Genomic DNA, 12,707 nt, shown 5'->3' with positions numbered 1-12,707 from the left:
TTGTTCAGATAAATAAGACGCACTCCTCGTCTTCTCAGCGTGGTGACTACAGGCTTTATGATTTTAGTGAAGCACCATGAAGTCGAGGATAGTCCAAATGGCAGGCACCAGAATATTTTACCCTTGCCACATGAACTGCAAGAAGGCTTGATGGCAGATTGTGACAGGTACTGAGGTAAGAGAAAATTCTGCGCACTCCATTATCCCCTAAACAGCAACTTCAGGGCTGACAGATATAGTTGATTTTTTTTGTTTTTAAAACACCTAATCCAGGCAAACAAATTATTGGGGTTTAGTTACATTATATGATCATACATGTAGATGGAGTAGATTGACGTTGTGGCAGGCTTATGCAATGTATGATCATATAATGTAACTAAACCCCCATTATTATTTTTTTTGCCTGGATTGGGTGTTTTACCTCTCAGGTACTTGGCCATCCAGTCAGACGGTTTAGGCAAATCACGTAAACAATGCACACCGTCTATCTTGAAGTGGTTGAAAGACACATAACAATTGAGTTGTTTCAAGTTTATCACAGGTTGAACACCTTTTTGTGAACCAAAAATATTACCTGTGTAATATTGACCAGAATCTGGTGCTGGCATGTTTGTGTATCAAATCTTGATCTTATTATGGCAATTCCTAAGGGAAAAATCCAAACCCTTCTTGAGTTTCCAACCAAACTTACACATCTTTTACGGGTCACCTTCTCAAGGGGTTTGCAGACATGGGCAGAATTATAGTATGTCACATATTCGGAAGGCGACCATTCAGTCGACCTTAGATGACGTACATTATCAGGGTCCCTAGGGATCCAGAATTTTTCCCGCATCGTCAGTCAATGGATGACTCACCTCTTCTTGACCCACTTCAAATGCACAATGACTCAAGGTCAGATAATTCGTCAGAACGGACTCCGGTTTATATTTCTTCTCATACCTGTATGTAACTTTAGATTGATTAAGTTCAATTGAGGATCCATGTGTAATTTTATGTTGTCCTATGGACTTTCAATTTGCAGATTTACTGAAGTGAGAATTATTGTTAAAAGTGAATTTCAAATTAAAGGGTTACTCCATGACATTGTCAGTGATTTGAAGTGGTCATAGTTCCTAAAGGCTGTATGTGGAGCGAATTCACTGCACATACGGAGTTTAACCCCTTTGCTGCCTGTGGTGTAACTCCACCTCAGCAGTGTAATGGGGTATCCAGCCTGAAACTAATGTAACGTTAGATGTACATGCATTCATTCATCGCTGATTTGGAGAATTATTTCCCAGTCTGCCTATTTTTGGCCTTACAATTCATTTTACTTTGTATTCATGACAGTGCTCAATTTAGTTAACAACCCTGATTGTAGTAATGTGGAATCACTGAGGCACCCAATAAAAGAAAAAATAGGAGCTTAAGTAATCCCTACACTATATAAGAATTTTTTTCTTTTTTTTTTAATAACACTTTGCATTCTAAATGGAAACAACCTGTATTGCCACTTGCATGAATTTTTTTTGTATGCTGCAAAATCGCATATTTTTTGCGTCGTGTGGTTTTTTGTTTTTTTTTTACCTTCCTCTTATGGTTACATATACTCAGCAAGTGATATTCAAGAGGCAAAAGTTTTGTTTTGCATTTTTAATGTTATTTTTTTTTTTTATGATCCTTGTTGAATATTTGCTGTGAATTACTGATGTGTAATTTGATATATCATTTTCTTCACAAGCATAAGAGTTTAGTAGTAGAATTGCTGTGAATGACCATAAAATGGACCATGATTGACTGTCCAATGAAAATGTATATGGAAAACACATTGCCTAATGGCACAGTATATGGGAGACCAGTTTTTCGAGTCTTCCGAAAGTTAATTACCTGATAATCTGCATAACACAAAAAAAACACACACATATTGTATATAGCTGTTTTTTTTTATTTCCTAATGCTAGCAAAGTCAGTATCAGACAATTTCAAGAGCAGTTTATTCCTTTAGATGACCGAAATGTGACTGCATGGCAAAAAAAAAGTGCAAAAAAATAGAATCCCTTTAATGCTGGTTGACATCCACCTACCAACCTTCTTCCTCTCTGTATTGCCCGTGTGAACACGGGTATTGCTTCTGCTATACGGGTTTTGGAGCACCACTTGCACTGCAGCAGTGACTTTGCCCCTGCTTCTGTCCAGCATGAATCCCTGTAATGAGAATATGTTGCCACATGGACTCCATTTGCACACTACAGCTGTGCCTGTTGCAATAATATACAATGCAACAGAGCTGGGAAAGTTTATGCGTTCAAAACCAGAGCTTTGTAATGCTTAGTTAGCCGCCATCTTTGATGCTCACTGTGATTAAAAGTAGTGATCTTTGAAAGTTCTTTAAAGGAGCTTGATAAATGATCAAAAACGTATACTCTTTCTGTTATTACTTTGTCAGATTAAAACTTCCTGTAAATCATTAGCAATATTTCTAAGGCAGGTAAGAAACCCGCCAGGTTCAAATTTGGCTTTTCACATAAATTCCTTTTATGTATAAAACACATTCACATTTCTAATGTCAACTGGATTTCATTTTTTCGTCTGTAAAAATGTTAAACTTGCGTTGCCTTGTAAGAAAAACTGACGACACCTCCATTGGCACAGCCATTTGAAGATCCCATTCAAAAGGTTTCCTAATTATTGTCCTCCCTATAATTAATGTTTCCACCATAAAGGAAAAAGCTGATGCAATTATCTGTATTTAAAAATAACTTGTGGCTACATAAATGCCGCAGAGCTGATTGACCTAGATTTTTCATACTTTTCTCCATTAAAAGAATGTTTTGTTTTTTTGTTTACATTATTTACCTTAGAAAGGTACACTGAGATTTGAATTGTTTTCAAGTACATCATGTTGGTAATGTTATAAGCATAACAACTGAAAGCAAAATATTTACTATGATGTATGTATATTCACTGTGACCTCTGCTTTTCACATTGTTAATGCTTTTAGCGGTGATTGAAAAAAATAAAAAGCCAAGGAAGTCCCATTACCAATGCTGGATGCGGGAACGATAGAAATTTGTACCATTTAGTTTTGTGATTTCGTTTTCTGAGAAGCCTTTAGAATACTTGGATTCTTAATTATAGGTCACTTTAGTTTTAAAAAAAAATATATAAAATAAAAAAAGGACAATATATGGACCCTTTTAATGAGAAGCATTTGATGTGAGGTCATAGGCTTATTTGATAGGCAACTAAAGCCCTTATTCGCAACACATCCACAACATTTAAACCCAACTGTTCCCCACATTATATACATACAATAAATATTGTTCCTTTGAAGCAAAATATATATAGCTATATATATATATATATATAGAGAGAGAGAGAGAGATATGTATTGTACACTATATTAATGGTCTGTGCCAGGTATGGGTTATTCCTGGCCCTTAATATACATAGATTGTAGTTTGGACTCTCTGAGTAAGTTACTCTGTTATTGCTAGGTTTGCCTGTAGAGATTTTCCAGAGAGCACAAATATTATAGGCTCAATGTGAAAGATGTGGCAAGCCTGCAGTGAATGGATTAAAACCAACACACCTACAACTTTTGTGCAATATACGTTTGGTTCTATAATTATTGATGTTTAAAGCCTGATGAACCAACTTACTGCTGCTGTCACTGTCACATGGAGGCTACACATTACCTACATCTATGACACTATGGCTACTATTTCACTTTTTTTGAGGGACATGAACCAGCCTAAGGTTTTATAGCAGATCGGAGTACCCTTATATGTTGACTAACATGGGATAGTCTTTTCCTCTATGAAGGACATTTTCAGGTGGTTTCTGGACGTGCTGCATCTCTTTGAAGACTGTTCAATGATTTTTATATTCCTCTTTGTAATGTTTCACAGACAATCAATTTTCTGCAATCAGATTAGTGTCAGGAGTGGGATTCAAGTCACTGTCATGGTGACTCCCTCATGTTGCTCCCTCCAAAAACAGGCACCTGTCCCATCCCATGGTAATGTCAAAGAGCTCCATGTGTCCAGTGGAAAAGGCGAGCCCTTCCCAGAAGGCAGCAAGAGAGGTGCCTAGACTTTGTGTAACTTTGCAGCGGTCACTGCTTGCTCTGTATGAAGAATGATAAAAGTACCAAATTAGATAAAATAACAGTGGCAACTAGAATATAGAATTTAAAGAAGAAGAAAAATTAGAATTTTTTTATTTATTTTTTTAAATCACTTGATCAGTAAGATATGGATTTCAAAAGGAGTTAGAATGACAAAATTAAAAGCTATGAAAAATGATAAGGTTCTTAATTAACACAAGGGACAGGTGATAATTTAGTAAAGCGCGTAAATTTATTTTCTCATTAGTTCTCTTAATAAAATATAGAAACATAGAATGTGACGGCAGATAAGAACCATTCGACCCACCTAGTCTGCCCAGTTTTCTAAATACTTTCATTAGTCCCTGGCCCTATCCTATAGTTAGGATAGCCTTATGCTTATCCCACGCATGCTTAAACTCCTTTACTGTGTTAACCTCTACCACTTCAGCTGGAAGGCTATTCCATGCATCCACTACCCTCTCAGTAAAGTAATACTTCCGGATATTATTTTTAAACCTTTGCCCCTCTAATTTAAGACTATGTCCTCTTGTTGTGGTAGTTTTTCTTCTTTTAAATATGGTCTCCTCCTTTACTGTGTTGATTCCCTTTACAATTTTATTAATATAGGTAAACAACTGGATGAAAGCAAGCAAAAAATAAAGTCCATATACATATTTTGTTGTACCTACATAACACCCACAATACCTCTGCAATTGGTTTTAAACCAACACAGCTTTGTTGCTCTATGTACAATCTAGTGTTGTGCAAACTACTAGATGCATTTTTCATAAATTCCTTTCCATTCAACACCTAAGGAATAAACATTAAGTTCAATTGTGGTTGCCTATTCAGAAAATCTAACTGGGCAAAAACACGCAATGTTTGTTGGTTTATAAAATAATATAAGATTAATGTTTCTCTTTGCTCCCTGCACCTGTACCATTTTATTTAAATCAAATTCTGAATCTTTTTAAAAGCCTGACTATATGGATTTTGTACTTCACGATCAACTTTATGGAGCAGTCACCCAGCTATCTTTTATATTACACATGGTTAGTGTGGCCGTATGGTAATGTGTACAGTAAAATAGCTGAAATAAAATAGCTGATTTATTTAGCTTGCTAAATAAATAACACTTACAATATGCTGATCCGTGACGTATGGGTGCCAGCTTATTGTGGTTTTGTAGTAGGTGGTATTAGTTCCCTGCATAGTTTACTTTTCTCTGGTATGTGGTTTTGCTGTGAAACAGATCTTATGCTATCTAAAATATAAGTTGGCACAGAGCAGATTTGTCTGTTCATGCAGCTGTGACACAATAATGCCCTAATCCTGTGATTAGGGACATTAAGTCATTGAATAGATGAAAAACTGCTAGAGAAAGGTAGAATAACCAGCATACAAATAAAAACAAATTAATCTTTCCTCCCTCTCACATTTCAACATAACATTTTAAGCTGGAGGTTTTTGGGGTGTATGAAAGGCAAATAGCATCTTACACTGCTGCTCAGACACACATGATGTTCGCCCCGTATTCCCCAGCGCTGTCACTGCTGCTGCTGCCGCCCCCCAAGGCGGAGCGCTCAGGAGAAGAGGGGAGGGTCTGAGGAGTTGGGGACGTGGGAGACGTAGGGGGGCTCGGGGTGGCACACAGAGCTGGAAACAGAAAATGAGAATGAGATGGTGCAGTGGGTTGAAAGCAGTTTATGGGCATCTGTGTGAAGAAAATGGAGACAAGGAGATAGTATCTTATCCCATACTTAAACAGATTTCATCCAGATAAGATACGGCTGACAGTGGAAGGACAAGCCAGTGCTGCTGTTCTGGGTTGTGAGATTACCATCTTGATTTTGACCATTGAACTTAATTTGATAGATGTACAATTTGGAACTTTAACCCTGCACTCACATTAGTTCAAGGTAATACTCTGGCCATTAGAATATATTCTGCTACTATAAAACCAAAAATGCAATATGGAGTTTCACTTTACAAAACATTATGCAGAGAAGAAACGGAAATTCTAAATATCTGTCCCCGCATCTACAAAATTCTCAGTTTAGTGAATAATACTGTTTTGTACTATTTAAAAAAGTTTAGTTTTGTAAAAAAAAATGACATTTAATGTAACTTTTATTGCAGGAAAAAGCCTTAGAGAGATTGTTTCTGTTGTTAGTACAGAAGGGGAACTAAATGATAAGAGAATTAATATAATTTGTCTGGGGAATAAAGTACCAGATCTTTTCTCCTGTTTGCGAAAGTCTCTTGAAAGAAGAAAAACCACAACATTTTAATTATTTTACTCTGTTGAATTTGTTATCATCGTTGTAATAGATGATATGAAACATAGATGACTACCATGTAAATATTTGGAAAGCAACAAGTCTATATTTTAATATAGTAATAGAATATTTAGTGGTAGATTTACTTTAGCATAAACATATTCCATTATAGCTTGTACAAAAAATATGTAAAATGTAAAGTCATTGGCTAATATTTTATGAATACCATTCAGCCACTGTAATTCTTCACTGAATGAAACTGTTAACATCACAAGAAGAGTACCTATAAAGTCCCTTTCATTGATGCCACTTAAGTCAAGATACAATTAGCTAACCTTACAAAACAGATAGTACCCATTCAGTCCTTTATTGATCCAAACTGAATTATTTCAGCAATTTCAGCTATGAGCATATAAACTCAAGCTTCTGTAGCAAACTAAAAAGAAAATTACAGCTAAACTCACCACAGCTGATACCCAAAGAAAAGCATCATCCCCTTCTACATCTGAAAGTTAATGAGACGACATCTGTCACAAAGGACAAGATAATTTGGAAGGGGGATAGATGCATAGAAACATGTCTGGGTCAGGCCACAGAACAATGTCAATGATGCAGCAAAGAACAGCACAAAGTGTATCCTTCCGACGATCACTCCATAAGAAAGGATTTTGTTGAACTGTGCATTGACACAAAAAATTGTGGCTGAATAGAGCAGCTAGTTTTTAATAAGGCCATATCCATGAAGGATCACAAATTATGAATACAGACCATCGTGCTCATTTAAATACAGCCTTATTAAGAACTATGGCTCTAGATTGCAAATTTCTGGGATGGTGCCAAGTAAGCTAGCTTTGGTTAATTTGCTATAAAATTGCAAATGGATGGAAAGAGGGGACCCCAATTACTAGCATATGCATTGTCGAGAGGGTTAGTAATGTGTTTATTAGAATAACCATGGACAGGTTAATTATTGAAAGCATGCAAATGGGACAAGCTGTGCCAAGTTCTATTTTATCCATTGCTTTGAACTTTAGTGAATCCCATATTTTATGTTTTGTCTGAATGAATAGGAAGTACCCAGTCCATTCTCTTATACTGGATCAGTCTTACCAGAAAGAAGACGACCACGCCGGGATGCTTCTGCCGCAAGTGCACAAGACAACTCAATACGCTTTTCCTGCTCCTGAAGTTGGGACTCTGGATCTGGTGGTAACTCGAGTTCAGAATCACTCAGAGGAATCACATTTTGCAAACTACAAGGAGGAAACATATTAGAGTATGATAAACAAAAAGTCTAAAAAAAGATCCCAATATTAGAAATGTGTGTGGTTTCCCATACAATAAGACAGTATCTATTGCCAGCATAGTCAGCTCTTGAAGGCCTCCCAGCTGCCTAACTCGACTTAGGGCAGGCTGACCATGCAGGCCCTCGGTTATGGATTGAGGGGCTGAAACCAGGAGATTCAAAGTGAATTTGAAATTTAAGGTCATAATAACCAAAATTCTCAGCTTTGCTTTCAATTTGGCTTCTTTGGCCTTAAACTCGAAATTTACTTTACTGAATAACCCTGTATATGAACACAAATACCGTATATATTCGAGTATAAGCAGAGTTTTTCAGCACATTTTTTGTGCTGAAAAACCCCAACTCAGCTTATACTCGAGTCAATAGTCTGTATTATGGCAATTTGCATTGCCATAATACAGACAGAGGCTGTGGGGGCTGGCAGAGCTGTAACTTACCTGTCCTGCAGCTCCTGTCAGCTCTCTCCTCCTCCGCGCCGTCCGTTCAGCACCTCGGTCAGCTCCCAGTGTAAATCTCGCGAGAGACTTACAGTGGGAGCTGACAGAAGAGCTGACCGGACGGCGCGGAAGAGGAGAGAGCTGACAGGAGCGGCAGGACAGGTAAGTTACAGCTCTGCCAGCCCCTGTCTCCCCCCCACTGAACTGCCAATGCTGGACCACCAGGGAAGGAGAGCCCCCCTCCCTGCCATGTATCAAGCAGGGAGGGGGGACGAAAAAAATATATAGTAATAATAATAAAAAATAATAAAAATAATAATAATTAAATAAAATAAAATAATAAATAATAATAATAAAAAAAATCAAAATTAAAAAAAAATTAAAAAAAATTGTCCACCCCCCACCAGGGCTCTGCAACACACACACACACACACACACACACACACACACACACACACACACACACACACCACTCATACACACACGCTGCACTCATACACTCACACTGCATTCATTATACACACACTGTAAATAAATATTCAATTAATATATTTTTTTTTAGGATCTAATTTTATTTAGAAATTTACCAGTAGCTGCTGCATTTCCCACCCTAGTCTTATACTCAAGTCAATACGTTTTCCCGGGTAAAATTAGGGGCCTCGGCTTATATTCGGGTCGGCTTATACTCGAGTATATACGGTACTTAATTTAACAGTGTAATGAGGTTTTAAAACCTTGTTTCGGGGGAAAAACAGACAATAAGCCATGGATTAGGTTATTCATATAAGTAAAAATATTTTCTTTGATCTTATTGGCAGATCCCTGGAACTCATGATACAATTTTATATTATTACTAATACTGGGTAAATGTTCAGCTTTAATTGCCTCTTTATTGCTGATAACTTGGATTGAAATCCCTAGTTTCTATAGGCTACTGGTTGTATATCGTATGTACAATTCTAAACACATGCACACTGTACCCTCTATATACAAACACAGTAGCACCTATACATATAAAACACAACCCCTGTTTTTTTCCCATTATGGGTGTCATTGGGGAGCCTCATACTCTAATTCCCTGGCAAAGTCTAGAGCTGCCACTGCTTGCCAGTGTACTATTACAATTAACAGTTCTACAGTGATCTCACAATACCAGATTTAGATTAAATCCTGTGTAGTATTTTTCTATTTTTATTGTGAATGCAATATAGAATAGATGTGGCATGTATAATTTCAACAGCAAGAAAGTAGACATAAATTATCGATAAAGGCATTCAATCCGTTACATTCACCATTTTCAATGTATCATACCAAAAGTAAAACAAACTAAACAAAAATAAAGTTAGTGAAGTATCAAAGCAGGTCATGGATAACATTCAAGAATTGTGGCTGTAACAGTGAACAATAGTATAACACAGAAATATCACACCAAATCTAGTGAATGAGATGGTTGTGCTCAACTAAGAGCAGAATAAGATACTCCAAAAGGAAGTTGACACTGCAAGAGCTCAGTTAAGCTACCAATATAACTGGTGAAATGAGAGACTAAAAACAAAGTTAACTGGTTGCCGGCATGCCATATTACCCCTCCCACGGCAGGGCTCGACGATCCCAGGTCACCATGGCAACCAGGAATTTTGTCCTGGCCCGTGGATATTTATCAGCCCGTTCAGATGAGGTGGCCAGCCAAGGGAGCATGGAGGTGGCCAGCCAGACTGCTGAGCAAGAATGGATAATGGCTGAAAGAGTTTGAAGGTGGTCGGCTGGCTAAGGAAAAATTGAGCCAGGCAGGGACACAGCTGTAATATTCAAACCCTTCTTGCTCTGCTCCCTGGATATGATGTCACTTCAGCCCCGGCATTACTAAACAGCGTGCAAAGGAGCAGAGCAAAAAGAGCTTGAAGATTACAAGTTCAAAGCAGCTCCACTGGATTCCAAGGGAAAGGATCCACTCCAGCTTGCAAGGTAGGGAGGCTGAGTGGACTTTAAGTAAAAACAAAAAAATATTTGTGAGTGTTTTAGATATGTGTGTGTCTGTCAAGTGAGTGTTAATATTTAGGTGCTAACCTTGGTCTTAAAAAAATCATCTAGAGCAATGGTTTCCAAACCAGTCCTCGTGACAAACCAGTCCACCAACAGTCCAGGTTTTGTCTCCATTGGAATAAAATAGGTAAATATATACAGCTTGAATTGTTGGTAGGCCATGAGGACTGGTTTGGGAAATACTGATCTAGAGGAAGAATATACGGTCACCAAGTCAAGAAATTTCCTGCCAAAGAGTTTTTTTTTTATTGGTCAATGTCTAAACATTCCTTTTTAAATACAAAAGTAAGTTTGGATACGAACTATTACAATTATTATTAGCTGGTTCCAGACCTGAAGAATGGTTTTGCGCCCAACAGCTGCTTTGATAAGAAGTTATAGTTTGTTAGGTAAGAGATGACTTGGTAAGGGTCCCAATATCAAAAATTCAGGGGAGAGTGGCAAAGTGGACATGCCATCCCTATCTAAGTATGAGTTCAGTTCAGCCCAAAAAGATTGCATTAAAGTGCACTCCCACAGACAGTAATACAGGTCTACCCTAGTGTGTGTACACTTGAAACAGGTTGCAGTCTCCTTTCTAGCCATAAGATGCAGTCAGTGAGAGAAACAGTAAGCATAATGTAGGTTATGTATCTAAAGAATTGAATAGCAAAATTATTCTAATTATTATTTTGATTGCAGCTCTACCATGTCTTGGATTTTAGATGGTTAAGCATGATACAGGATCTATAGAATTGTTTTCTGTAATTTATTTTAATTTTGAATTATCCATTATAAAATGGAAGACTAAACAAACACAATTCCACAAAATAACTTACAAAACCTTTTTTTTTACTGGGAAAGAAGTATCATGAATTCAACTTGTAACTCGCCAAGGTAAAAAAGAAAAAGGTGCGTGTATTCAGCTTTCCTCACTAGGAAGATATAGATGTACTCTGCAAGCCACAGCACATTCATAAGGAATGCAAAAATTTTTCCCTAAAGTAATACCATATATTTTTGGGAAAACTGGGAGGGTAGGGACCCATGTGAACTAGCTGTGACTTCTCAAAGCCCCGTCAGGAAGTGGGGGAGGCAGAATTTAGAGCTTAGTAAACACCAAGTTGAATGAGATATTGCTGTGTATTTCAGGAGATAAGCTTAAAGCAACAGAACTCTTTGAAAACATTTGTTTTGGTATTTTCAGCAAGGAACAGACAGCTTGTCTGTCTTAGATCTGTGTTAGCTGTTTCAACTGGTCTTATTGACCACACATGGAATTGTGGAGAACAGAACAGAGAATGGAACTGCACATTTTTTTTTATTAAAATAGCCCAACAGAGAATATATTTTACTATCCTTGTCAAAAAATGTGTGATTCCCTTGCAAAGTTTTAAAGGAACACACGTTCTTTTGTAAAGGACCAGTTTAGTTTTAATTATGATTTTTTTTCTTTGAGGATAAATCTGAAAACAACTTGCAAAAGCTTCAGCTCTCTTGTCTGCAGACTTTTGCGAGTCTTCCCTTTTTACGCAGCACATAATTTTAGTCTGTGCCAGAGAAATCACCAATTAGAGGCTTGTCATTGAGAAGCTTCTTATTTTGAGCCGTTGGAAGGCTTTCCAGGTAGCCAAAGGAGGATGCATGGACCAGCCATGGTCGCAAAGTTAAAATGAGCCCGGTGGATGTGTATGCATGCACTCATAGATACAATGAGCATGACTGCAACTTCCATTGATAGCTGGAGATTGGATAATGATTAGATATCCCAGAGATCATTCATCTTCTGGAAATCTCATACTTAGACACTATAGATATCAAAACAACTTTAGGTTAACGAAGTAGTTTTTCAGTATTGATCATGTCCCTGCAGTCTCACTGCTCAATTCTCTGCAATTTAGGAGTTAAAGTTTCAGCCTCAGCCACACCTCCCCTGAATGTGACTGACACAGCCAGCATTAAAAAAAATATGTTTAATTTTCAGATCATATTTGCCTTACATGGTTGTTTTTTTTTTTTTTTTATCTCCTGCTCTGTTAATTGAACGTTATTTACACAAAGTAGGCTCTTGCCAGAGCAGGAGATACTAAATTCTAGATTACACAGTGTGTGCAATAAAGGAACCTAGAATATCAAGGTTCTTTTTCATTGAGTGCAGGGAGGTGTGACTAGGGTTGTAGGAACAAAGTGATTTAAAGAGACACTATAGTCACCAGAACAACTACAGCTTATTGAATTTGTTCTGGTGAGTAGAATACAGTAAACACTGTATTTTCAGAGATACAGATTGCTGTTAGAGATCCTTCCTGGGTCATGGCTACCTAAAATGCATCCAAACATTCAGTATCTCCTCCATCTGCATGCAGACACTGAACTTTTCTCATAGAGATTCATTGATTCAATTCATCTCTATGAGGAGATGCTGATTGGACAGGGCTGTGTTTGAATTGTGCTGGCTCTGCCCCTGATCTGCCCCCTTGTCAGAATCAGCCAATCCTATGGGGTAGCATTGTGATTGAATCAGGCCACCACTTCAGATGATGTCAAAGGAAGTTCACAGGCAGATGCAG

General features: G+C 37.6%; 1 protein-coding gene across 15 annotated transcripts in view; it reads right to left on the bottom strand.

Annotated features, from left to right (window-relative positions):
• Positions 1 to 1,735: 1,735 nt before the first annotated feature.
• PLEKHA6 (pleckstrin homology domain containing A6) overlaps positions 1,736 to 12,707 on the bottom strand; it is a 163,701-nt gene continuing 152,729 nt past the window's right edge. For all 15 annotated transcript variants that reach the window (XM_063452315.1, XM_063452324.1, XM_063452366.1 and 12 more), the window contains 3 exons: positions 7,483 to 7,625; positions 5,593 to 5,749; positions 1,736 to 4,111 (listed from right to left, as the gene is read on the bottom strand). In XM_063452315.1, the coding sequence (XP_063308385.1) occupies positions 5,601 to 5,749; positions 7,483 to 7,625 (292 nt within the window). In that variant the 3' untranslated portion in view covers positions 1,736 to 4,111; positions 5,593 to 5,600. The remainder of the gene's footprint in view (positions 4,112 to 5,592; positions 5,750 to 7,482; positions 7,626 to 12,707) is intronic.

This window comes from Pelobates fuscus, chromosome 1 (genome assembly GCF_036172605.1).
Source record: "Pelobates fuscus isolate aPelFus1 chromosome 1, aPelFus1.pri, whole genome shotgun sequence".
NCBI classification, from domain to species: Eukaryota; Metazoa; Chordata; class Amphibia; order Anura; family Pelobatidae; genus Pelobates; species Pelobates fuscus.
Note: the sequence above shows the minus strand (reverse complement) of the source record. Positions and strands in the feature narration are given on the sequence as shown.